At 47.0% G+C, this 26,331-nt stretch overlaps 1 protein-coding gene across 3 annotated transcripts in view; it reads left to right on the forward strand.

Moving 5' to 3' along the window:
* The window catches only part of LOC145349516 (dedicator of cytokinesis protein 9-like), a 305,922-nt gene that overhangs the window by 178,858 nt on the left and 100,733 nt on the right, over nt 1-26,331 (forward strand). For all 3 annotated transcript variants that reach the window (XM_080198064.1, XM_080198065.1, XM_080198063.1), the window contains exons 14-27: nt 2,341-2,423; nt 5,474-5,596; nt 5,838-5,917; nt 6,782-6,969; nt 12,121-12,186; nt 13,916-14,008; nt 14,755-14,878; nt 16,912-17,033; nt 18,953-19,039; nt 19,204-19,293; nt 23,142-23,257; nt 24,493-24,559; nt 25,177-25,302; nt 26,253-26,324. In XM_080198064.1, coding sequence (XP_080054190.1) covers nt 2,341-2,423; nt 5,474-5,596; nt 5,838-5,917; nt 6,782-6,969; nt 12,121-12,186; nt 13,916-14,008; nt 14,755-14,878; nt 16,912-17,033; nt 18,953-19,039; nt 19,204-19,293; nt 23,142-23,257; nt 24,493-24,559; nt 25,177-25,302; nt 26,253-26,324 — 1,437 coding nt within the window. The remainder of the gene's footprint in view (nt 1-2,340; nt 2,424-5,473; nt 5,597-5,837; nt 5,918-6,781; nt 6,970-12,120; nt 12,187-13,915; nt 14,009-14,754; nt 14,879-16,911; nt 17,034-18,952; nt 19,040-19,203; nt 19,294-23,141; nt 23,258-24,492; nt 24,560-25,176; nt 25,303-26,252; nt 26,325-26,331) is intronic.

Raw genomic sequence — 26,331 nt, forward strand, 5'->3', positions numbered from 1 at the left:
TATATTTTTGATGTTTAAAATTGGATTAAAGGGATATGGGGAAGAGGTGGGGAGGTGGATTTGAGACCAGGGAGAGACCAGCCATGACCTATTGAATGGTGGAGCAGGCTCGAAGGGCTGAATGGCCTCCTCCTGTCCCTAATTCCTATGTTCCTGTGTCACGTCTTATCCACAAAGCGGCACTTTTGACAGTGCAGCTCTCCCTCAGATAGGTTTGTGTTCCTGAAGTGGGAGTTGAACTCTCAACCTTCTGGAACAGGAGTGCTATCCACTGAGCCATGGGTAATCACATCAGCAGGGTTGAATGTGAAGATTTGTGCACCCAGTGCCATTGCTACCGTCCTGCTGCAGTTGTAAATGCGTCTAGTTTGGGGGCGTTTAAGAGATCTCTGGATAGGTTTATGGACGAAAAGGGATTGGTATAGGCTAGTGGGTCATTGTTTTTGTAACTGGTCGGCGCAACATCGTGGGCCGAAGGGCCTGTTCTGCGCTGTAATGTTCTATGTTCTATGTTCTATGACAAGACCTTTTATAAACCATTGCCTCTCTTTTCCCAAAGCCATTAGATAGTACAAAATAATGTCTGAATTATGAGCAGGGGTAGGCCACGAACGATGAGGAGAGGCTGAATAAACTAGGCTTGTACTCATTAGAGTTTAGAAGAATGAGGGGAGATCTCATTGAGACGTATAAGATGATGAATGGGATGGATAGGATAGAGGTGGAGAGACTCTTCCCGCTCAGAAAGGACAGTAGGACTAGAGGGCACAGCCTCAAGATAAAGGGGGGGGCGGTTTAGAACGGAGTTGAGGAGGAACTTCTTCACTCAAAGGGTGGTGAATCTCTGGAATTCTCTGCCCGTTGAAGTGGTGGAGGCTGCCTCGCTAAATATATTTAAGACGCGGGTTGATGGGTTTTTGATAAGCGAGGGGATTAAGGGTTATGGGGAGAGGGCGGGAAAGTGGAACTGAGCCACGACAGATCAGCCATGATCTTATTGAATGGCGGGGCAGGCTCGAAGGGGTTAGATGGCCTACTCCTGCTCCTATTTCTTGTGTTCTTCTTCAGCCCTTCAAACCTGCTGTGCTATTTAATACGATCATAACTGATCTGATTGTAACCTCAACTTCACCTACCCCAGATAACTTTTCACCTTCTTGTTTATCAAGAATCTATCCAGCTTTCCCTCAAAAATATTCAAAGACTCTGCTTCCACCCACTGTCGAGGAAGAGAGTTCCAAAGACTCACGACTTTGAGGAAAAATATTCTTATCTCTGTCCTAAATGAGCAACCTCTAATTTTATTAAACAGTGCTGCGATTGTCCAATACCATATCTAGATAATAGGGCAGTAAGATGTAGGAGCAGAAGTAGGCCATTCGGCCCATCGAGTCTGCTCTGCCATTCAATCGTGGCTGACATAATCTTCATCCCCATTCTCCTGCCTTCTCGCCATAACCCTTGGTCCCCTTATTGATCAAGGACCTATCTGTCTCTGTCTTAAAGACACTCAATGACCTGGCCTCCACAGCCCTCTGTGGCAAAGAGTTCCACAGATTCACCCCCCTCTGGCTGAAGAAATTCCTCCTCATCTCAGTATTAAAGGAGTGTCCCTTCAGTCTGAGGTTGTGCCCTCGAGTTCTAGTCTCTCCAGCTAGTGGAAACATCCTCTCCACATCCACTCTACCCAGGCCTCTCAGTAGTCTGTAAGTTTCAATTAAATCCCCCCTCACCCTTCTAAGCTCCATTGAGTATAGACCCAGACTCCTCATATGACAAACTCTTCATTCCTGGGATCATTCTTGCGAACTCTTCTGGACCCCCTCCAAGGCCAGCACATCCTTCCTTAGGTATGGGGGCCCCAAAACTGCTCACAGTATTCCAACACGTGCTTCTGATCTTTATTTATTGTGGACAGATATGCTGATTTGCCTGTGCAGGGGGTGAGTGTACAGCACCCACAGTCATGATCCCACCAAGTTTCCTCCCACGTCCCCATTGGTGACTCTGTCCTCTGCTGCCTTGGCCCAAGTTCCAGAATTCCCTCCCTGAACCTCGCCACCTCTTCATCCCCTTCTGGCCTTTTAAGGTGCTGTTCAAAACCTACCTCTTTGGCCGATTGTTGAACCATCTCTCCTTGTGGTTCGATACAGGTTTCTGTTTGACATGAAGCAATGCCTTGCGACAGTTGGTCAGATTGACGGCGTAAATGTTAGTTGTTAATGTGTTGACCTGCTTGTTGCAAACAGCTCTGCTGTAGTGCATCACGTGGACCTTAATGGATTGTACTCGGCAAGTACCGTTTGTTGCAAAGAGCTAATCAGCTGGTAACTGTTACAGGTTGCACAGAAAGTATTGAAGAACGCCAAACAAGCCTGTGCAAGACTTGGCCAGTACAGGATGCCTTTTGCCTGGGCTGCAAGGTAGGATGGAGTAAAGTCACCTGCGTAAATCCTCCACTGCCTCACAGACCCGGGTTCGATTCTAGCCTTGGGTCACTGTATCTGTGGAGTTAGCATGTTCTCCCCGTGTCTGCGTGGGTTTCCTCTGGGCGCTCTGCTTTCCGCCCACACTCCAAAGACGTGCGGGTTCGGTGGATTGGCCGGGGTTATTGCTTGGGGTTACGGGGATAGGGCAGAGGGGAAGGCCTGAGCAGGATCCTCTTCCAGAGAATCAGAGAAGACTCAGTGGGCCGAATGGCCTCTTTCTGCATGGGAGGGATTCTGTGATTCTGTAAATATAGAAAAGAAATAGGAATTATCCAAAACTTGGAAATGAAAGGAGGAGTGGTTATAGAATGTGGAGACAATTAGGGGGAGGTGGGAGAAGCATATGAGAGAGAACGCAGTCGAGGGGTCGGAGCAGGTTTGTATGGAGCATTAATACTGGCACAGTCATCCCGGGTTCTAGGGTGCTGGAAATTCAATATAGCCAGAGATTTACCAGCTGTCAATCCTCAATCCATTGAGACAACTAACTATCACCCTCATAAAGTGTTCTGCCCCAAAACAGATGCTCTTAAAATAAGTCCGGAAACTGAATTTGAACGATGTAGTGCATTCTCAATGTGTGCTGCCTTGAAAGAAGCTTGTATGCTATTTAGTTCTGAATTCAATCACTCCAGTGGAACAGAAGCTTGGCATTGACCTGTTTCTGATCTGCATATTCTTTATAATTCTATGTAAGTAGTGTGAATGTTGGAAACATTGGATGTGAAGGAACATTGGAATGGGAAGAGACCATTCAGCCCCTTGAGCCTAGCCCACTATTCAGTGAGATTGTGACTGATCTCCGGCCTAACTCCCGTTTACCTCCGTTTGCTCCTTTATCCTTTACCTTAACTCTCAAAAATCCATGAGTCTCCGATTTAAAACGAAAGATTGATCTCAAATCATTTATGGCACAGTGGCGCAGTTGTTAGCACTGCCGCCTCACAGCGCCAGGGACCCAGATTGGAGTCCTGGCTCGGATCACTGTCTGTGCAGAGTCTGCATGTTCTCCCCATGTCTGCATGGGTTTCCTCCAGGTGCTTTGATTTCCTCCCACAGTCTGAAAGATGCACTGGTTAGGTGCACTGGCCTTGCTAAATTCTCCCTCAGTGTACCTGAACAAGTGCCGGATTGTGGCGACTAGGGGATTTTCACAGTAACTTCCTTGCAGTGTTGATGTGAACCTACTTGTGACAATAAATAAACTTTCACTTTCCTTTACTCTTTTTTAAAGAGTGTTGCAAACTTCTAGAAGGCGTTTTTTTTTCCGGAGTTCACTCCTGAAACATCTGACACAATTTTTTTTGACTCTGCTTCATCCTGGGATCCCCCTCCAACCCACCAACAGCCCGCACCCCACCAGCCAACAGAAATAGCTGCCCTCAATCTATTCTTCGATATCTCAAAAGATAAACCACAACACTAGGATCCAGAATGAGTCCCAAACCAAGAGACTGGCATTTCGAACAACACCTGAAGCTCAGGATTTGGATTTGAAAACATGAACTAACCTCTTGCTATAAATCCGATGGCAAACAAAGCATTCAGTGACTTGAGGAAAAGCCTTTCAACTCTCTAAGTGGGATTAGGAATCCGGAATGCACTGTCTGAGAGTGGCGTGCAGGCAGGTTCAGTTGTGCCTTTGAATGGGAATTGGGTAGACTCCTGAAGAGAAAGCAATTGCAGGACTGCAGGGAACAGAAGGGGAGCTTGGGACTAACTGGATTGCTCTTGCAGGGAACCAGCGCAGTCACAGGCTAAGTGGCCTCCTGTACTGTAACCATTCTGTGATTCTATATGTAACTTTTGTTTAAGAGAACATTTATGGGATGTGGGTGTCGCTGGCCAGACCAGCATTTATTGCCCATCCCTAATTGCCCGTGAGAAGTTTGCGGTGAATTGCCTTCACGAACTGCTCCCGTCTGTATGATGTAGGTACACCCACAGTGCTGTTAGGGAGGGAGTTTCAGGACATTGGCCCAGTGACGGTGAGGGAACAGTGATATATTTCTAAGTCAGGATTGTGGCGTTCTCAGGTATTTGCTGCTCTTGTCTTTCTAGATGATAGTGGTTGTGGGTTTGGAAGATGCTGCCTAAGGAGCCTTGGTGAGTTCCTGTGGTGCTTTTTGTGGACGGTGCACACGGCAGCCACTGTTGTGTCAGTGGTGGAGGTGGTGAATGTTTGTGGATGAGGTAGCAATCATACGGAGTTGCCTTGTCCTGGATGGTGTCGAGCTTCTTGGATGTTGTTGGAGCTGCACCCGTCCAGGCAAGTGGAGAGTGTTACATCGCACTCCTGACTTGTAGATGGTGAAGAGGCTTTGGGGATTCAGGTGAGTTACTTTCCGCAGGATTCCCAGCCTTTGACCTGGCTACAGTATTTATATAGCTAGTTCACTTTCTGGTCAATGGTAGCCTGCATGATGTTGATAGCGGCGTATTCAGCAACGATGATGCTATTGAATGTCCAGGAGCACTTGGTACATTATGTGTAAACACTCGAAGGAGAAAGGAATAGAAGGATATACTGATTGGAGAAGATGGAGGGCTGGGGAGGCAGCTCGGAGTGGAGCGCAAACACCAGTATGGAGCAGTCAGGCCGAATGGCCTGCTTCTATGCTGTACGATTCGGTGAAATTTTCATCCCTCCTACACTTCTCTTCAGACAGCTGTTCTAACTCAGTAACAGGCAATAAACCTAATGTGATAATGACGCATTTGTGAATGAATAAATGGCATTCGATCATTGGACTGTTGTACGCTTTGAAAAATTTGGAACTGCGGAACAGCGTTCCCGTAAATAACACAGGGATATGGTAGGAAAATGTTACTTCATCCAAAACAAAATGTCTACATATCTGACGTACCCTTGTTAAAGTTCTGAGTATCAACCATTTCGATTTCTTTAACTAACAAGTGTTTATCTCTACCCCACCCCTCCCTGCCCCCAAGCTGCTCTCTCACGTCTGCTTTCTATTCTTTAGAACCGTCTTTAAAGATACTCAAGGAAATCTTGACAAAGGTGCCCGATTCTCAGCCCTGTACAGGCAGGATAGCAATAAACTCTCCGACGAAGACTTGCTAAAGTTGCTGTTGGACTTTCGGAAGTGAGTGTTCTTTAATTTCTGGTATATTACTTAAGGTCACAGTGGTGAGCCTTGTGGAGATATTCATTTGGATACAAGTCCCTTCATGTTTTACTGCAGTTTTAACACGGAACAAATCAAAATCAGTTCTTTGTAATTCTTTGAAGTAATTTATTAGATTGGTTTCTCATTTGCCATTCATTGATGTTTTTCCAAAACGACATTAATCTTCAAATTTTGCAATTGCTTTCTGTTTCATTAGACCAGAAAAGATGTCTAAACTTCCAGTTATTTTGGGGAACTTGGATATCAACATTGACAACGTGTCTTCCGATTTCCTGTGTAAGTTTACTTAAACAATTCCATCCTCCTGTTCCAATCCCACCAGTTTCGGTAGCTGCCTACAGCCCTCTGAGATCTTTGCGCTCCTCCAATTCTTACCACTTGTGTCCCAACCATTGGCAGCGCTGCCTTCAGCTGCTTGGTTCCTGGAATTCTCTCCCTAAACCTCCCTGCCTCTCTCTTCCCCTACATGATGCTCCTTTTAAACTGATGTCTTTGACCAAGCTGTTGGTCACCTGTCCAAATAATCTCTCATGTGGCTCAATATCAGAGAGTCTGATAGCACTCTGCAAAGTCCCTTTGTATGGTTTACCGTGGTGTTATTAGCATGCAGGTTGTTGTTATGACTTGAGATTATAGCCTTGGGCAACACGGTGGCACAGTGGTTGGCACTGCTGCCTCACCATGCCAGGGACCCAGGTTCAATTCCAGCCTTGGATGACTTTGCAGAGTCTGTGCATTCTCCCTGTGTCTGCATGGGTTTCCCCTGGGTGCACTGGTTTCCTCCGCACTCCAAAGATGTGCTGGTTAGATGGATTGGCCATGCTAAATTGCCCCTAGTGTCCAAAGGTGTGCAGATTAGATGGATTGACCGTGCTAAATTGCCCCTAGTGTCCAAAGGTGTGCAGATTAGATGGATTGACCGTGCTAAATTGCCCCTTAGTGTCTCAAGATGTGTAGCTTAGATGGATCAGCCATGGTAAATGTGTGGGGACAGGGTGGGGGTTGGGACTGGGTAAGATACTCTGTCAGAGAGTTAATGCAGACTCTATGGGTTGAATGGCCTCTTTGGCACAGTAAGGATTCTGTGATTCTGTATCATACCGAATGTAACACGTGCTATATTTTTGTGTGTTTTTGCAGCTTGTGTTAACTCCTCGTATATCCCAGTGAAACATTTCGAAACTGGCACCAAGGTCACAGTTACTCATGAAGTGGAGGAATTTGCTCCCTGCATCGCGAAACTATCTCAGCCTTTCACCACCTATAACAATCATTTCTATATTTATCCAAAACATCTGAAATATGACAGTCAAAAATCATTCGCAAAAGTGAGTAAAGAATGTGCGGTTTGGCATCTATTCAATTTCAGATGGTGAAATAGTTCTTTAATCTCTATTGTTGTAATTTTAGTCCGGCAAGCCGAGGGGTTTATAACCAGTTATTTCCTCTGTGGCTGCGGTTTTTGTTCCTTCCCTCCCTGGGTCCATTTATGTTCAGTTGGGGCTCTGACTGTTTCAAGATCATTCACCAGTTTCAGTGGAGAGGGCAGGAGGTGTGCCAGGAGCAGCAGCAGGCACACCCAAAAGTGAGGTGTCAGCCTGGTGAAGCAGCAACACAGGAGTACGTGCGTGCCAACCAGTCAAAGCATCAATGGATAGGCAAACCAGAAGAGAAAAAGCTGGGAAGTCTCAGCAGGTCTGGCAGCATCTAAGGAGAGAGAAGAGCTGGTGTTTCGAGTCCAGGTGACCCTTTGTCAAAGCTGGATAAGCAAAGCCCAGCGATCCCTCAACCAACAGATCTGATCCAAGCTCTGCAGTCCTGCCACATCCAACCGTGAATGGTGGTGGACAATTAAACAACTCACCGGAGGAGAAGGCTCCATAAATATCCCCATCCTCATTGATGGAGGAGCCCAGCTCATCAGTGCAAAAAACAAGGCTGGAGCATTTGCAACAATCTTCAGCTAGAAGTGCCAAGTGGATGATCCATCTCGCGTTCCCCCCCCCCAACAATGCCAACTCCTCCCTACACCCAGCAGCCTCTCCTTCAAGACCACCCCCACCTCCCGGGCCTCACCTTGTTCCCGCAGTGGCCCCGGATTCTGGGATTTACAATCTGGCAGGATTGTTGCCTGTAGTCCCAATCCTGGTGTCTGCTTTCGTCGGTGTTGCTGGGGCGACAGAGCTGTCGGCGATCTGATTCGATCTCTGGCTAACTGACGCTGTTGTGATCAGAGAGGGTGCCTTCCGCGTCCACTCCTCAGATGGTGCGGGTAGGAACCCTGCCCACGGTCGCAGTTACTGATCACAGCGTTTTATTGGTTATTTCTGGATTTATTAAGTAGTTGAATTTCAGTTCCCCAGCTCGTTGCTCTGGGTCATTAGCCAGAGCCCTGGGTTACATTTCCATGGCTATCAGGGAGGGGACAGTTCTTCCCACGATTCCGGAATAGGAAATCCCTGGGATTAGGTGAGATGTTGATTTTACATTTGCCCAATGTTACTGTTGGCTTCAATGGAGAGTAAAATCAAGGGGTAGAGGGAGGTACACCCAATCCTGCAAGTTTCTTGACCCTAAACCACCCCCTGTTTGTTCCCTGAGTGGTTCCAGCGCACTACCGAATCCTCTTCCTGGTTTGATGCCCACCAGAGGAAGGGTTGATTGCACACTCAGCGATCACTTGACCAACTCTTGCCCCTTCTCACCCACCCCACAGCTCTTGTACCCCATGTTGTGCCTGCCGCACAGTCTGTTTTAACCCTTATACGGTGGACAAAGAATTCTTGTTAGTACAACCAATATTTATTTAAAACACACAATCAATAATCACCCACCCAACCAGCAATAAGTTGTTTTAAAAGAAAATACTAAAGTTGAAGTCCAATACTAGACCTTGATTTAATTTTGTGTGACTGGCAAGTACCCAAGCTGATATTGGCCTTTATCTGTGCGCTGGCCTTGGTCGTCCCCTGCGCAGTCTGGTCCTTTGGCTTGGTCTGGCGCTGTGGCTCTGGTCTCCCTTCTAGGGTGTGGTGGCTGTCCTGGTGCTGGTCGTCACTAGCTGGTTCATGGGGTCAGAGAGAGAAAGAGAGATTCCTGGTTGCACAGCACCCTTTATACTCCTTGGGGTTTCGCACCCCTTTTGGCTGTTGCCAATCAATCGATCAGGACTTGATCACCCTGATCAATAAAGTCCAATCAGATGCTGCCACACTGATCTCTGGGTGTGTCCCCAACGGCCATGTCTGTAGGTCCTGGGGGCATGTAGGAAACACACCTCCCTCCCAAATAAGGGGTTACGGTGCCCCTATGTCTGGTAAACCTCCCACTTTGACTAGGAAATCCCTTTTGTCCTGGAGATGGCCCGTATCCTGTGTATTCAATCCCCCGAGTTACAGACTGATTATCTCTATCTTTTAGGCTGCAGCCTGCTGTTTAGTTCTTGCCCAATTGTCCCAGAGTGCTTTACAAATCACCATTTTAGGTGGTCCATTTGGCCACATCCAAATACCATCAAATCAAAGTCAACTGATTGGCCGCTGGACACGATCAAATCTGATTGATCTCTACAGTTTATCATTCATTATCGTAATGAACACAGCTATGGACCTGTCTATGACTTTCTATCAAAAGGTTACAATCTGAACTGACAGCTTTTGTTCTTTATTCTTTTATGGGATGTGAGCATTGCTGGCTGGGCCCAGCATTTGTTGCCCACCCCTAATTGCCCCCAAACCGAGTGGCTCATTTAGCCACTGCGGACAGTTAAGAGTCAACCGCATTGCTGTGGGGTCTGGACTTGCGTGTAAGCCAGACAGGGTAAGGACGGCAGATTTCATTCCCTGGGGGAGGGGTTTTTATGACAAGTAACAGTTTCATGGCCATCATTACTGAGGTTAGCTTTATGTTCCAGATTTTCCAGAGTCAAACGCCAGAATTCTACTGTCCCGCCTACCACGGAATCGGAGCGGGCGTGGGATGGACAATGGGAATGTCCACTGTCCTCAGGCAGGATTTTCCAGTATCGCTCGAGCGAGGCTGTAAGATCCCATCTCTAAAGCCATAGAGCAACACAGCACAGAAACAGAACCTTCAATCCAATCAGCCTGTGCTGACCATGGTATCCACTCAGCTAGTCTCAATGGCCTGCGTTTGGTCCATAACCCTCTAATCCTTTCCCATCCATGTATTATCCAAATACTTTCCAAATGTTGCTATTGGACCTGCCTCAACCACTTTGTCCGACAGCTCAGTCCATACACGCACCACCTTCTGCGTGAAGAAGTTGCCCCTCAGATCCCTGCTAAATCTTTCCCCTCTCACCTTAAACCTATGCCCCTTAGTTTTCAATGTCCCCTTACGTGGGAAAAGGACTATGTGTGTTCATCCTATTGATGCCCCTAATGATTTTATACACCTCAATGAGGTCACCCCTCATTCCCCAAAAATCCCAGCCTGGCCAGCTTCTCCCTGTAACTCAAGCCCACTAATCCCGGCAACATCCTCGTCAATCTCAATGGTAGAATTCAAATTCCACCAGCTGCCGTGGTGGGATTCGAACCCCCTGTCCCCAGGGTATCTGCTTGGGCCTTTGGATTATTTGTCCAATGGCATTAGCGTAATGCCAATCATCTCTCTCTGTGTCAGAAGCAAAAGTGATTTGGGTCTGGGTGTTTTGCTGTTCAGAGTATGTTTTTTTTTCCCCTCGAATGCAATATTTTTTAACTTAGCCTCTATCTCAGGAGGAAGGTTGTGTGTAACACGCAGAGCTGCTTTTAAATGTTCATTACCAGATTGTTGTCCCAGACGGTACAGTCTAATTAAAGTCTGTTTTTGCAGGATTGGCATGTAATGGTGTCTTGTGTTGTTCCAGCGTTTTCTCATCAGTAACGATGTGAATTTTAATAAAATAAATGTAAAGATTATGGAGAATGTTTCCTTCAGTCTCGCTGATTACTCGATGTGCTGTGGTCAGCTTCTATTTTTGCTTTGCTGGAGGCAATCGTAGGAGTGAGTGTGTCATCTGATGTTTATATTGTCAGGGCGGCCCTGCTGCCTCATAGCGCCAGGGACCGGGGTTCGATTCTGGCCTCAGGTCACTGTCTGTGTAGAGTTTACACGTGTCTGCGTGGGTTTCCTCCAGGTGCTCTGGTTTCTTCCCACAGTCCAAAATTGGGTGGGTTAGGTGGATTGGCCATGTTAAATTGACCCTAGTGTCAGGGGAATTAGCAGGGTAGATATGTGGGGTTTTGGGAATAGGGCCTGGGTGGGATTGAGGTCGATACAGACTCAATGGGTCAAATGGCCTCCTTCTGCACTGTGGGGATTCTATGATATTTTGGTGATTTTTTTATTCACTGGGAGTAAGGTGAATGTCACAGAAGGAAAGGTCCTGTGTTAATGCATCATCTTTCCTCTGCCTGAGAGCTCTTACACATCCACTGGGACAGCGAGATGGAGCCCAACCAGTGTGTCACTCAGCACAGCAGCACGGCACTCCCTCAGCGCTGCATCAAAGTCTCTGTTTTGGTGGCGTCCTCGGGATCTGGAGTGGTTTGAGCCCACCACTCGACTCAGAGTCAAAGTTGCGACTGACCTGAGCAACCTCAGCGGGCTGGCACGCTGGTTAGCACTGCCGCCTCACATTGAAGTGAAACTGGGCAAGTGTAAAGTCAACATCTCATCTGATCCCAGTGATTTCCTATCCCGTAATGGTGGGAAAAAACTCCCCCGATGGCCATGGTTGTATTACTAGAAATGTAACATTGCATTTGAGGGCAGCATGATGGCACAGTGGTTAGCACTGCTGCCTCATATATTCGATTCCTGGCTTGGGTCACTGTCTGTGTGGAGTTTGCACATTCTCCCCATGTCTGCTGGGTTTCCTCCGGGTGCTCCAGTTTCCTCCCACACTCCAGAGGTGTGCAGGTTAGGTGGATTGGCCGTGCTAAATTGTCCCTTAGTGTCAGGGTGATAAAAGGGTAAATATGTGGGGGTTACGGGATTAGGGCCTGGATGGGATTGTGGGTCAGTGCAGAATCAATGGGCCAAATGGCCTCCCCCTGCACAGCAGGGATTCTGTGACTTGTTCATTGAGTATCACTGCTGAAAAACATACACCACGCTCATTCCGGACCTGGTTCCGGTTTGTACTGATTGTGGGAATGTTATGTCTTCACAGGGTAAAATTAGACCAACATGTGCAAGCTTTTCAAATGTTGTGATTACACTCGTGTGAAGTATCGCAGGGTGTGTTGTCATGTTGGGAGGCGCTGTAGTCATGCAAGTTGTTGCAATTTTCGTAGACGGATCAATGTTTTGATATCCAGTGAGGGACTGTAAATTTAATCTGTTTGACCTTTAGATAGTGAGAGAGATTGTGTTGGAGCTCTCTGTGTGGGGCAGACCTTGTTATAATTCAGCCTTGCTGATTTGTGCCTGTGTTGCCAGTATATAAAGAGGTTTTGTTTTTTGTTTAGGCGAGGAATATTGCAGTCCGCATCGAGTTCAGGGACAGCGATGAGGAAGATTCACAACCTCTGAAGGTTCGTGTGGAACTTAATCGCAAGAATTTTCCTTTTATGTGAAACAAAATAGTTTGAACTGAGGAAACACTGCTTTGAAAATTATTCAATTGCAATATAGTGACTCTCATTTGCTTTTTTCTGCTTTAATCAATCTTGCATACCTATTACATACATGTTACAGCATGGTAGCACAATTATTAGCACTGATGCTTCATAGCGCCCAGGACCCGGGTTCGATTCCCAGCTTGGGGTCACTGTCTGTGTGGAGTCTGCACATTCTCCCCATGTCTGCGTGGGTTTCCTCTGGGTGCTCCGGTTTCCCCCCTCATTCTGAAAGATGTGCTGATTAGGTGCATTGACCCGAACAGGTGCCGGACTGTGGCGACTCGTGGAATTTCACAATAACTTCATTGCAGTGTTAATATAAGCCTTTCTGTGACTAATAAATAAACTTTAAAAAAAGAAACTGTCCGCTGAGCCCAACTGGTCTACAGATTTTTATGCTCCCTCCTCCAACCCTACTTCAGTTATTACCGTTTGCCCCTCTCTCGCGTTTATCTGTGATGTGGAGATGCTGGTGTTGGACTGGGGTAAACACAGCAAGAAGTCTCACAACACCAGGTTAAAGTCCAACAGGTATATTTGGAGTCACAAGCTTTGGAGCGCTGCTCCTTCATCAGGTGAGTCAGGTGATTGGAGCAGCGCTCTGAAAGCTCGTGATTCCAAATGAACCTGTTAGACTTTAACCTGGTGCTGTGAGACTTCTTACTGTGTTTCTGTTGCCCATTTAGATGTATCTAAGTTATTTGCCTCAACCAATCCATATGGTAATAAGTAGTTCTGCATTCTCACCATCTTATGGATGAAGCAGTTTCCCCGGAATTCCTTCTGCTATTTATTTATTTAGGGTGGCACAGTGGTTGTTAGCACTGCTGTCTCACAGCACCAGCGACCCACGTTTGATTCCCAGCTTGAGTCACTGCCTGGGTGAAGTTTGCACATTCTCCCCGTGTGAGTGTGGGTTTTCTCCAGGTGCTCAAGTTTCCTCCCACAATCCGAAAGACGTGCTGGTTAAGTGAATTGGCCGTGCTAAATTCTCCCTCATTGTACCTGAACAGGTGCCAGAGTGTGACGACTAGGGGATTTTCACAGTATCTTTGCTGCAGTGTTAATGTAATCCTACTTGTGACACTAATAAACAAACTTTTAAACTTTGAGTGACTATCTCATATTCACGACACTCATTCCAGTCTTTTTTGATTTGATTTGATTTATTGTGGTCACATGTATTAACACACAGTGAAAAGAATTGTTTCTTGTGCACTATACAGATAAAGCATACCGTTCATAGAGAAGGAAAGGAGAGGGTGCAGAATGTAGTGTTACAGTCATGGCTAGGGTGTAGAGAAACATCAACTTACTGCGACTTAGTCAACTCAATTTAGTCTCCCTCACAAGTGCAAGTATCTGCTCTGTCAAACCCCCACTGCAATCTGAAAGATCCCAGCCTTTACAAACGTTCCTCAGGGGTGCAGCCTCCCGGCTCTTTGAGAATCTTATTTGCACCTTCTCTGGTGTCTCTTTGTCAAGTGGAGGCCTGAACTGTTCACGATGCACCAAGTGTGGTCCACCCAAGGCTCAGAACAAGTTTGGTCATTTTGGCTTGAAGTTAGAAATCCAAAGTTTTTTTTGCTAAATTATATATTTTGTACTAATTTGCGCGCTGTGATATCATTTCTTTTTGTAGTGTATCTATGGGCGACCTGGGGGACCTGTCTTTACGAAATATGCTTTCACAATGGTATTACACCATCACCAAAATCCAGAGTTCTATGATGAGGTAAGGAAAGGGCAAAACATTTTCCGGGGGCATTTAGGATTTGCGCTTAATGGATTGTATCGGTTTCTGGGGTCAGACTTTAAAACCTGTTAAGCAAAACATGTTGTTGAAGCTTTTCGGTTTGCACTCATCAGGACAAACACAAGAACACCAGATTTCAAACGATCATAGGAATTTATACTTGGGGTGCTGATTGGTTGACAAGTTGACTCTGAGTGGCCATTGGATGTTATACGTTGCAGCTGTAAACACAAAGCAAAGTGCAGATCGAACCTAACCAGCTTGATGAATGAGAGATCCAAAACAAAACGTCTACTGTTTGATGTGATCCTGTGATTGAGCAGCATTTACTGAACAATCCTGTGTGCGCTCGTAGCTACACCAACAACCAATTTAAGATAATCACTCAAGCTTATCATGAGACGAGGGTCATTTATACTTGCTGGAATCAACATACATTCGTACACAGGGACCTGTTCCCTGCAAACAAAAGTAACATGCTCAAGCCCTGTGCAGTTTTTTCAATTACCCAGAAGCTTGGGGAGCCTCATGACTATCACCATGACAGTGCCTCAGCGAATCAGAGTCAACTTGCCAACCTCCTTGTATCTCCTCTGGTATGAATTGGTGTGATCATTTGAAATTTGGTGTTCTTTCATTTGTCCTGATGAGTGCAAAAGGAAAAGCTTCAGCAACCCATCTCTTCTTTTCAGCAAGACTCAGTCTGTATTCTGTCTGTGTTTCAGATTAAGGTGGAGTTGCCGACCCAGTTACATGAGAAGCACCACCTATTGTTCACCTTTTACCACGTCAGCTGTGACAACACGAGTAAAGGCACCACCAAGAAGCGAGAAACCATCGAATCCCAAGGTTTCAGATACATTCATTTCTTTTTTTTTCAACAAAAAAAATCGAGCTGGCCAGACAGTCTGTGCACAGCAAGATCCCACGCGCAACAATTGAACAAATCACCCATTTCCCAAACCCTCCCGAACTCACTCAAATTGGGGAAAAAGAAAGGAATAGATAGAAACGGTTAGCAGGGTGGGCCTGAAGCGGTGGGGCGGAGTTTGAAAAATACTTTACTCCCCACCCAACAAATTTCAACCTAAATCTGTTGCACCTTGGTGAGAGAAAACTACTACTTTTTATGTTAAAGACCTGAATAACTTGGTACGGTTTGATTGAGCTCAAGGCCTTCCTAAATGTTGGGCCGTGGCATCAGGAGAACTGAACTTGTGGGATTATGGGGACAGAGTGGGGGAGTGGGCCAGATTGGATTGTTCTACAATTGAAGGCACGAATTCAATGGGCTGAATGGTCTCCTGCTCTGCTATAATGACTCTTTGACTCTGTTCTATTGAAGAGTTTAAAACAAAAGTGAGCATTCTTTATCGATGTCAATCCAGACCCACAGCAATGTGGTTGACTCCTGACGGCAGTTTGGAAATATCCAAGCGAGACACTCAGTTGAAGGCAACAAATGCTGACCCAGCCAGCGATGCCCACGTCCCAGGAAAGAATTTAAAAAATGTTTAAACCAATAGCTTTTTTTTTAAAGAAAATGGCATAATTTAATCGACTGGTGTGTCAATGTGAGATGGGCAGAAAATGCCAGAGAAACTCGGCGGGTCAGGTAGCGCCTGTGGAGGGAGAAACAGAGACGATGGACGGTCACAGACTTGAAACATTAATTCTGTTTCTCTCTCCGCAGACGCTGCCAGACCTGCCGAGTATTTCCAGCTTTCTCTGTTGTTATTTCCGATTTCCAGCATCTGCAGTAATTTGTTTGTGAATTACAAACTAACAACAGTTGTGTTAACAACTATAATTAATTCTGCAGGTTGCGGGTGGCAAAACACTAATATTCAAAGAATAAATTTAATGTTTCTCAACTGATGCCTTCGTTTCACAGTAAGAAGTCTCACAACACCAGGTTAAAGTCCAACAGGTTTATTTGGAATCACGAGCTTTCGGAACGCTGCTCCTTCGTCAGGTGAGTGGGGAGGTAGGTTTCACAAACATAACAGATATAGACAGAGACACAATTGCAAGGTAATGGTTGGAATGAGTCTTTACAGGTAACCAAGTCTTTCCAGGTACAGACAGTGCAAGTGGAGAGAGGGAATAATCACAGGTTAATGAGGTGTGAATTGTCTCAAGCAAGGATAGTAAGTTGGATTTTGCAAACCCAGACCAAATGGTGGGGGTTACATGTAACCACCTGGAATGACTTGATTACCTGAAAAGACTTGCATTCCAACCATTATCTTGCAATAGTGTCTCTGTCTGTATATGCCGTGTTTGTGAAAACTACCTCCCCACTCCCCTGATGAAGGGGGCAGCGTTCCGAAAGCTCGTGATTCCGGATAAACCTGTTGGACTTTAACCTGGTGTTGTGAGGCTTCTTACTGTGTTTACCCCAGTCCAACGCCGGCATCTCCACATCATGGGTAAACATTTCGATACTTGGAGGGGATGTTCTTGGGCGCACTCGCCCCAGGATCGGAAAATCCTACCCGTTAGTGGGCCTTGCGTGATCGTATCCTGCCCCCTGTGATTCCCGTGGTGAGTGGGATGGTGAACTACTGCCCTTAGTTTCTATAATATCTTTAAATGTAAACTTTAATACAGTCATGTTGTCTACTTATGTGGGAGTCACGTTCAATGTCTTAGTTTCCAGATATTGTTTTATCCCAGTCTAAAACTTTATCCGGTCTTTATTTTCAATTTAATAAAAATTGCATTCCATTGCAATCTGACCGTACTCAGCATTTTGGGTGATTCCTCCCAGACGCCGTGTGATTGATGTAAAGTTCCTGTCTCCCGGTTCTGTCTTGCCAAAACGCCGGTACAATCTCTTCTTCAAGTGGTTTTAACAGCCAGCTTTTCTTTGCTTCCAGTCGGCTACGCCTGGCTTCCACTGCTGAAAGACTGCCGGGTTGTGACCAGTGAGAATCAGATCCCAGTTTCGGCTAACCTTCCCTTAGGCTATCTCAGTTACCAGGAACTGGGAATGGGAAAGGTAAGCTCAGAGTCTCACGTTGGCCATTGTTTGAGTGACTAATGAGTTTGTACAGTCCCACAGTCATCCTGTCCGACTGCATTCCTGCCGCAGTTAGCCGAGTCCAGTGCCAATTTACAGCACTGCCTAATGTCATCCACATCTGCTTATAGCTCCCTACACGATACAGAGAATGTACAAAATATCTGTGCCGGTCATACTCTCCGCGGGATAAAAGAATTTGGGAGAATTCTCACTGCTCAGAGTGTTTGGAATGTTTGGGGATGGTTGAGGTGAGCGGGGGGGGATATATTGAAAAGGAAGCTGAATAAACACAAGGCCTTGGGAGGATATGCTGATAGGCTGAGATGAATAAGGGTGGGGGAGGCTCGTGTGGAGGGTCGGAACCAGCACAGAGCAGTGGGGCTGAATGGCCTGTGCTGTCTATACGGGCATGGTGTGTGGCTGGAGTCACCTAGGCTGGAGAGTTTAGTGTATCTCTCACTCACTTCCAGAAGGATGGTTGGATCAGTTGGATATTTTTAATCCTGTAAATTTAATGCCTACTGATCATCCCAAAATGGCAGATTTGTTGAAATTAAGTTCAACACTTCTGAGTGAACGTGGAGACCTCTTGGTAACCTCGCTGATTTAAAAGGGTTTTAACTTTTCCATCGATAAAACTGATGATTAAATTTGTCCAAAACTGAAATCACACAGCATAGTTTTAGACACTCGGGCGCACAGTGTGAGTGACAAGGATTCTGATGATTGGGAATACTGTGGATTTGGGACAAGCTGGGATTATGATGTAAAATGTCACCCTTGACCGCAATTTAAAGAAGTCGGTGGGCTGGATTTTACGGGACACAGTGCTCCCTTCCACCCTACTCCTGTTGGGAGAGCTGGCAGAGATCCCTGTGGCTGTCCCACAGCGAGTTAACATGGGGGCAACATTAATCATGTCAGGGTGAGAATTCCGCCCTGATCTCAGGAAGAAGCCCTGCCTTGGAGAGCTGCCAGCCAATTGGATGACCATCAGCACTCTAATCAACCAGCGACCATCAGGAGCTGTGGTCACAGCTGCTACAGCAAGTGGTCCCAGCACCCTCAGGAGCCCAGGGGCGCCTGGGGTCGCAGAGGCAGGTTCAAGAGGTCTGGGGGTTGGGTAAAGGGGGAGATGGTCTTGGTGCTGGGGAAAGGGGGGACCTTTGGGCCTGGGAATCTCCAAGGGAGATTCCAGTCTCTCCACCATTTCTTCCTGACAGCTAAAACTGCCTGGCCACCCACATGGTGTGGGCCTCCCCCCAGACACAGATTAAATACCAGCAGAGCTGGGATAAGGCCATTAAATTGCAGCCATTGTGGTGGGACTGTGGCACAGTGGTTAACACTGCTGCCTCACAGCGCCAGGAACCGGGTTCAATTCCCGGCTTGGGTCACTGTCTGTGTGGAGTTTGCACATTCTCCCCGTGTCTGTGTGGGGTTCCTCCGGGTGCTCCGGTTTCCTCCCTCAGCCCAGAGATGTGTGGGTTAGGTTAATTGGCCACGCCAAATTGACCCTTAGTGTCAGGGAGGTCAGCAGGGTAAATATATAGAGTTACAGGAATAGGGCCTGAGTGGGATTTTTGTCAGTACAGACATGATGGGCCGAATGGCCTCCTTCTGCACTGTAGGGATTCTATGATTCACTTAAGGGCCTCAGTTAACCCTGGGATGGGTGGGGGAGAGGGGTCTGTCTGACATCCCCCCCCTACTCCTGTGAAATTTCAGATGGTTTGGGATCAGGAGTGGGTAGGCCGTGGGAATGTTGCCCACTGGGTTTTAGCCATCACCCTGGCCTACAAGTCTGCTGACAGAGGAGGGGGAAGTCCAGGCCTAGAGGGGGAAGTTGGGGCCTGGAGGTGGATTTCAGTTGATTTTGTCTTTGGATTTTGCAGCATTCCGGCCCCGAGATCAAGTGGGTGGATGGAGGCAAACATATCTTCAAAGTCTCAACACACCTTGTGTCCACGGTTTACACTCAGGTCAGTCTTGATGCTCTTCTCATGATGCATCTAGTGAGGAATTATTAAGTTTCGCAGTTTTTGAAGTAAAGATATTCTTCTGTAATATCTGTAAACCGGGAGAATACAAGATGACTTTGTTGGAAAGATTTATGGAAATGATTCCTTCTTGACTTTGTTTCCAGGACCAACATTTGAACAACTTCTTCCAGTATTGTCAAAAGTGCGATTCCGGAGCGCAGGCGTCAGGAACGGAACTTGTCAAATTCCTCAAGGTAACTTCTCACCTCCTCGAGGTTGAGGTCCCCTCAGGATGATACCCAGATGTGTGTGGGTTAGATGGATTGCAGAGGGACCTCGGGGTCCTTGTGCATGAGTCGCAAAAACCCAGCCTGCAGGTGCAGCAGGTGGTCAGGAAGGCGAATGGGATGCTGGCCTTCATAGCGAGGGGGATTGAATATAAAAGTAGGGAGGTCTTGCTGCAGCTGTATAGGGCATTGGTGAGGCCGCAGCTGGAGTACTGTGTGCAGTTTTGGTCGCCGCACTTACGCAAGGATATTTTGGCCTTGGAGGGAGTGCAGAGGAGGTTTACTAGGCTGATACCGGAGTTGAGGGGGTTGAGCTATGAGGAGAGGCTGAATAAACTAGGCTTGTACTCGTTAGAGTTTAGAAGAATGAGGGGAGATCTCATTGAGACGTATAAGATGATGAATGGGATGGATAGGATAGAGGTGGAAAGACTCTTCCCGCTCAAAAAAGACAGTAGGACTAGGGGGCACAGCCTCAAGATAAAGGGGGGGCGGTTCAGAACGGAGTTGAGGAGGAACTTCTTCACTCAAAGGGTGGTGAATCTCTGGAATTCTCTGCCCGTTGAAGTGGTGGAGGCTGCCTCGCTAAATATTTTTAAGAAGCGGGTTGATGGGTTTTTGATAAGAGAGGGGATTAAGGGTTATGGGGAGAGGGCGGGAAAGTGGAACTGAGCCACGACAGATCAGCCATGATCTTATTGAATGGCGGGGCAGGCTCGAAGGGCCAGATGGCCTACTCCTGCTCCTATTTCTTATGTTCTTATGTTCTTATGTTCTTTCAGTGTCAGGAGGTCTGGCTAGAGTAGATATGTGGGGTTATAGGGATAGGGCCTGGGTGGGACTGTGGTCAGTGCAGACTAGATGGGCCAAATGGCCTCCTTCTGCACTGTAGGAATTCTGTGATTCCATGAAATGTGTCAGGACGGGACTGAGTGGCTTATAAAGAAAGTTGTGGAATGACCTACTGGGGTGTTTGAAACCGTGACAGGCTTGGGTAGAGTAGATACAGGGAGAATGTTCCCTCTTGTGGGGAAGAGCGTAACTATTGGCCACCAATGTAAGATAGTCACCAAGAAATCCAATGAGGAATTCTTCAGAAACCTTTCTACCCACAGAATGGTGAGAATGTGGAACTTGCGACCACAGTGAATGGCTGGAGTGAGTAGTATGGAACAAACAGCAGCCTCCCACATACGAGAGAAGCTGAAATGTGTCCCCCACCCCCCCACCCATTCCCCGACTCCCACGTGCGAAGGTTGCACAAGCCTGGTATTGATATATAAAGAGGGATTAGCAAGTTACAGTGATAGATTGACTCAGGGAAAGTTGGGAGCAGGCTGGAATGGACTGGCTGAGCTGACTGGCCTCTTCCTGTACCAGATGCCCTCCGTAATCCAATGTAAATGCATTTTCAGAAACTAAACCCAAATCGTTCTACAACAGAAGCATCCAACGCCTGGCAAATACAAATAGAATGAATGAGTTCAGGAAGGTTAATTAATGTTGGTAACAAAGACGTTTAGAGAAACATCGAACCATAGGATGTCTACAGTGCAGAAAGAAACCATTCGGCCCATCAAGTCTGCACCAATCACAATTCCACCCAGGCCCTATTCCCGTAACGCCACATATTTACCCTGCTAATCCCCCTGACACTGAGGGTCAATTTAAGCCGAACTGGCATATCTTTGGGCTGTGGGAGGAAACCGGAGCACCCGGGGGAACCCACGCAGACACGGAGAGAATGTGTAGCCTCTGCACAGACAGTGACCCAAGCCAGGAATTGAACCCAGATCCCTGGCGCTGTGAGGCAGCAGCGCTAACCACTGTGCCACCGTGCCGCCCCTTAACATCTTTATGCAAATCTGACCTGTTCTCATCCTCAATTATTGTGCGTTTTTAGTTTAGACTTTCCTCTGCTGGAATTTTACCTGGTGGGCACGGCTCGCAGAGTAGAATTCTCCTTTGGCTTTGAGCTGGATTTTACAAGCTTTGCTTGAACGAGGTTGTAAAATATTGGCCCTCATGTCTGCGCGATATTGTGTGTCTAACTTACTAAAAATGGAATAATACACCTGTTACACACTCTCAATATCTGATTGAAATTTATCTGTGTTACCTTTACTCACTTTTTGATTTGATTTGATTTATTACTGTCACATGTATTAGTGCACAGTGAAAAGCATTGTTTCTTGTATGCTATACAGACAAAGCATACCGTTCATAGAGAAGGAAAGGAGAGAGTGCAGAATGTGGTGTTACAGTCATAGCTAGGGTGTAAAGAAAGATCAACTTAGTGCGAGGTAGATCCATTCAAAAGTCTGATGGCAGCAGGGAAGAAGCTGTTCTTGAGTCAGTTGGTACATGACCTCAGACTTTTGTATCTTTTTCCTGAAGGAAGAAGGTGGAAGAGAGAATGTCCGGGGTGCCTGGGGGGTGCTTGATTATGCCGGCTGCTTTGCCAAGGCAGTGGGAAGTGTAGACAGAGTCAGTGGATGGGAGGCTGGTTTGCGTGATGGATTGGGCTACATTCACGACCTTTTGTAGTTTCTTGCAGTCTTGGGCAGAACAGGAACCCCTTTCCAAGCTGTGATACAACCAGAAAGAATGCTTTCTATGGTGCATCTGTAAAAGTTGGGGAGAGTCGTAGCTGACATGCCAAATTTCCTTATCTCGGGTTATTGCCAGCAAGCGATTGCTGTTATTCAGATCCTCACAACCACAGTGTGTGTTGCAGAATCTTAAAGCACAGGAGGCCATTTGGCCCATAGTTCCTGTGCTTGCACTTTGAGAGAGCTATTTAATTAGTCCCTGCCCCCCTGCTCTTTCCCCTCTGCCCCCCGAATGATTCCATTCCACTGCTGTTTGTGTGCATCTTAAAGAGAGAGTGTTACAAGGTGAGGATATCCTTATTCTAGTGATTATCACTGGGTCTATTTGAAGTCTCTGCCTGAAGAACATCCTCATGGTTTTTAGTGCATGAACATCACCATTCCCGGTTTTGGCAGGGAGAGTTTGGATTCCCTCAGATGGCTGGCTGGCTGACCTGAGGCAGACCGGCAAGTGGAATCGCAAAGCACCGGGCGAAGGGAGGGAAGGAAATCCATCTCCCCCACTAACCCTTTCCTCCGTCCCATTGTCACGTCGTGTCAGGGTCCTGTCAAAAGACTTGCGTTGATTTTAGCAGCGTCGGGACAAAACCTGAGACCGGAGGGATACGCGTGTGAACGTTGCAAACGTGGTGGCCACTTAGTGCACAGCAAGATCCCAGTGAAGCGAGCGACCAGATGGGCGGCACGGAGGTTAGCAGTGCTGCCTCACGGCACCAGGGATCCAGGTTCAAATCCGGCCTTGGGTGACTGCGGGGTTTGTACGTTCTTTCCTCCCACCCTCTAAAGATGTGCAGGTTAGGCGGGGGGGGGGGGATTGGCCATGCTAAATTGCCCCTTAGTGTCCCAGAGACATCAGGTTTGGGTTAGGGGGATTAGCAGGGTAAATACACGGGGTTACAGGGCGAGGGCTCAGTAACAAGCTCTGTGGGGGGGGGGGGGTCGGTGCAGTCTCGATTAATTAATTAATTCCCTCTTACAGGGGGCGTGGTGTGCCCCTAGAGATACTGTAGGGTCCTGTGGCACTGGCATCCTGATTCCCCTCATCAAACGGTGCGTGAGCCAAGATGCTACAAGGGGTGAACTGGTGGTGTGGGGGGAGGAAGCGGGGATATTGTGTTGGTGCCTGGGGGCGCTGAGTGTATTTGGCACTGGGTGGGTTCGCATTTCCCGACCTCCGACCCCTGCAATGCCTCTTCGTTCCAGAGCCTGCACGCGATGGAAAGCCACGTGATGATTAACTTCCTGCCCACCATCCTGAATCAATTGTTCCGCGTGCTCGCGAGAGCCACTCAGGAGGACGTGGCTGTTAATGTTACAAGGTAAATAGAATGTTTCTGGCTATTGTTAATTTATTTTGGGAGGTGGGGGACAATGCCCTCAAAATATCTCAAATTCCGATGGAAAACTGTCCATTTTCTGGACTCTGGCTGGATAAATGTTTGGAGCAGGAGGGACGAGCGTTGAAAATAGATCAGTGAACTGCAACTTTACATCAATGACACCCATTGACACCACAGCGTGAGTGACTGTACAGCCTCTCATAATAAATAGTTGGTTCTACAAAAGGACTAGTTGTCAATGTATTATTCGTTGTGCAGGTACAGAGGAGAGATCGGAGCTTAAAGTGATTAGTGCAAAATATCAAACATGATCTTGATGAACAAGGAATGATTTTTCATTTCCGGAACCTGGGATCAAATAATCTTCCATTCTTTTGGTCATAGATTCAACTCGATTGGAGCACAGTCCTCGTGCCTGTGTATTGACAATCATTCTTTCTGTCCATTTCTCTCATTCTTCGAGTGAGTTTACAAATACTCTCCCTCGTTGTCTCTTCCACATTGACATTTTTCACTCACTTTCTCACAATCCCATTTGTATTTTCTTCTCTCATGCGCGTGTAAGAACACACACGCGCAGAAGAGTGACCTACAGCACAACTGTTTACCATTCGTAAAGGTGTGATCTCCAACACTCACCTTCAGCCTGAAGACCAGAAAATGCTGGGAATGCTCCGCAGGTCGGGGGGGGCATACGCAGTCACACAGGCACGCACACACACACATGCGCACACACACCCCCACCCACAGGCACGTGCACACACACACACACACACACACTACCCCCCTCCACAGGCATGCATGCACATGCACACTCACAGGCGCGCGCGTGCACACACACAGGCATGCACATGCGCATGCAAACAGGTGTACGCACAGGTATACACACAAGTGCACATAGGCATGCACACAGACACACACACATGCACATAGGTGTGCACGCGCAGATGTGCATATGTGCACACGCAGGCCAGCACACACACACGGCCCCACTCATGCACACCCAAGTGTACACGTACACTCACAAAGCTGCACACGTATTAGTGACCTAAAGCGTGGCTGTTTACTATCTGAGGCGGGAGAAGCAGAGCTGATGTTTTCCCATCCTCTGCAGCGGAATTGTGATTTCTGGTTCCCAGTATTGAAGTGTGTTACTTTTGCGTTCAATCCCTGTTTCCATGCTAATCTTTCATTTCATGAAATTCTCTCCCTAGAGTTCTTGTCCACATCGTCTCGCAGTGTCACGAAGGACTGGAACACTATCTGAGGTCCTACATAAAGGTACTTCTGGCAAACATCCACCAGGTGTAATGAAACGTGAGAGTGGCAACTTTGACAGAACTGTACAGGGAGTATCAATAGCAGTATTGAGTGTATGTCAAATGGAGCCCTGTATCTTCGAACTCATCTGGAGCCTCTTTTGCTTATTCCTGAGAATAATAGTTCGCTCCCTGAAGCCTTGCCCTCAAATTATTTTGCCCTAAGTTGAAATGACTGGTTACATTAGCACAATTATTTTTCTATTTCTGTTTGGGTGTTTTGAATCCTGTCCCCTGCCTAGGTGAAGATGCTCTAACAGGATACAGGCATTTCCCCATGATGACTGACTCCATGGGACTGTGTTCTCAGTTGCAGGAATGGGGGTGTGCATTGAAATGTTTCTCCAAAGTTGTTGTGAGATCCCACTGTCTCTGGAAGAGACACAGTTTTCAAAGGAAGGTGGAGAGAGAAGCTGGATGTCTGCTGTCCTCCAATTAATGGCCCGTTAAACTCCCTGCCGAGCTTGCTAATGGGCCAGGAGATGAGTTATGGTCTCAGAGGAATATTGTGATGAGCTCCCTTGTATACACATGAATGAGTCCTTTCCTTCCTCTCAACTCTTGCTTTCTCTCCCCCAGTTCGTCTTCAAGACGGAACCTTGCACTTCCTCCAAATGCAAGACGGTGCACGAAGAGTTAACCAAATCCATGACCGTTCTGCTCCGAGCAACAGCTGACTTTCTGACCTGCAACAAACTGCTCAAGGTAAGATTAAAACTAACTCCCTTGTAGGTTGTGAAAACTTCTGAGCCGGTTTGGTATTTGTGAGAGTAACCTTGGCAAGCGGGCTGTGAGCTTCTTGTCCACGGATCACTGTTCCCTTGGTGTTTGGGTTCAGTACCACTCGGCGAACTGGTTTTGTAACAGAAAGAAAACCGCTCCCCCGAGACGTTCCCATTACAGGTTGCTCTCGCCAGTTCCGCAGATATTTCCAATCCTGTGGCGAGCTCTAAAACAGGGACTACTTTTGAGGTCCCATTCTTAAATCTGCAAGCGTTTTCTACCACATTCTGCTACTGCATTGTTCGCTGGAGTGGCACAGCGGTTAGGGAACCCGGGTTCGATTCCAGCCTTGGGTCACTGTCCATGTGGAGTTTGCACGTTCTTCCCATGTCTGCGTGGGTTTCCTCCGGGTACTTTGGTTTCCGCCCTGTAATAAGTCTTTGGAGGCAGAAGTCACTAAAATTCCTTTATTTACAAGATTCAGCAACACCATACAGAGTCCTCCCAGTGTGCCATCTACACCCGGAGTGCCAGAGGAACTGCCACGCCTGGTTAAGTACAGAGCATGGGGCTTCCTGATTGGACCATCAATTTGGCCCTTAATCAGGGAGTTCATATTGAGGCAGGCCAAGCTCAATTGTCTGATTAAAATCATTACACTCCCACAATCCAAAAACATGTGGGTTGGACAGATTGGCCATGCTAAATTACCCCTCAGTGGGAACTAACAGGTTAAGTATGTGGGCTGTGGGGATGGAGCCTGGGTGGGATTGTTATCGGTGCAGACTCAATGGGCCATTGTATTTGCAACAACAGATGTCAATAGGTGGGAGATTTATATTCGATACTGGTGTTGTAATCTGAGCGTCATCTTGTGACAACTGATGTTTCAAGTTCTTGGTACTTAAAAAGGTTTTGTTTATTTTTTTCAGTATTCCTGGTTTTTCCTGGAGGCGTTGATCAAATCGATGGCTCAGCACCTTATAGAAACCAGCAAACTGAAGGTAAGCT

Source organism: Carcharhinus amblyrhynchos, chromosome 10 (genome assembly GCF_965287045.1).
Source record: "Carcharhinus amblyrhynchos chromosome 10, sCarAmb.v2.hapA, whole genome shotgun sequence".
NCBI lineage: Eukaryota > Metazoa > Chordata > Chondrichthyes > Carcharhiniformes > Carcharhinidae > Carcharhinus > Carcharhinus amblyrhynchos.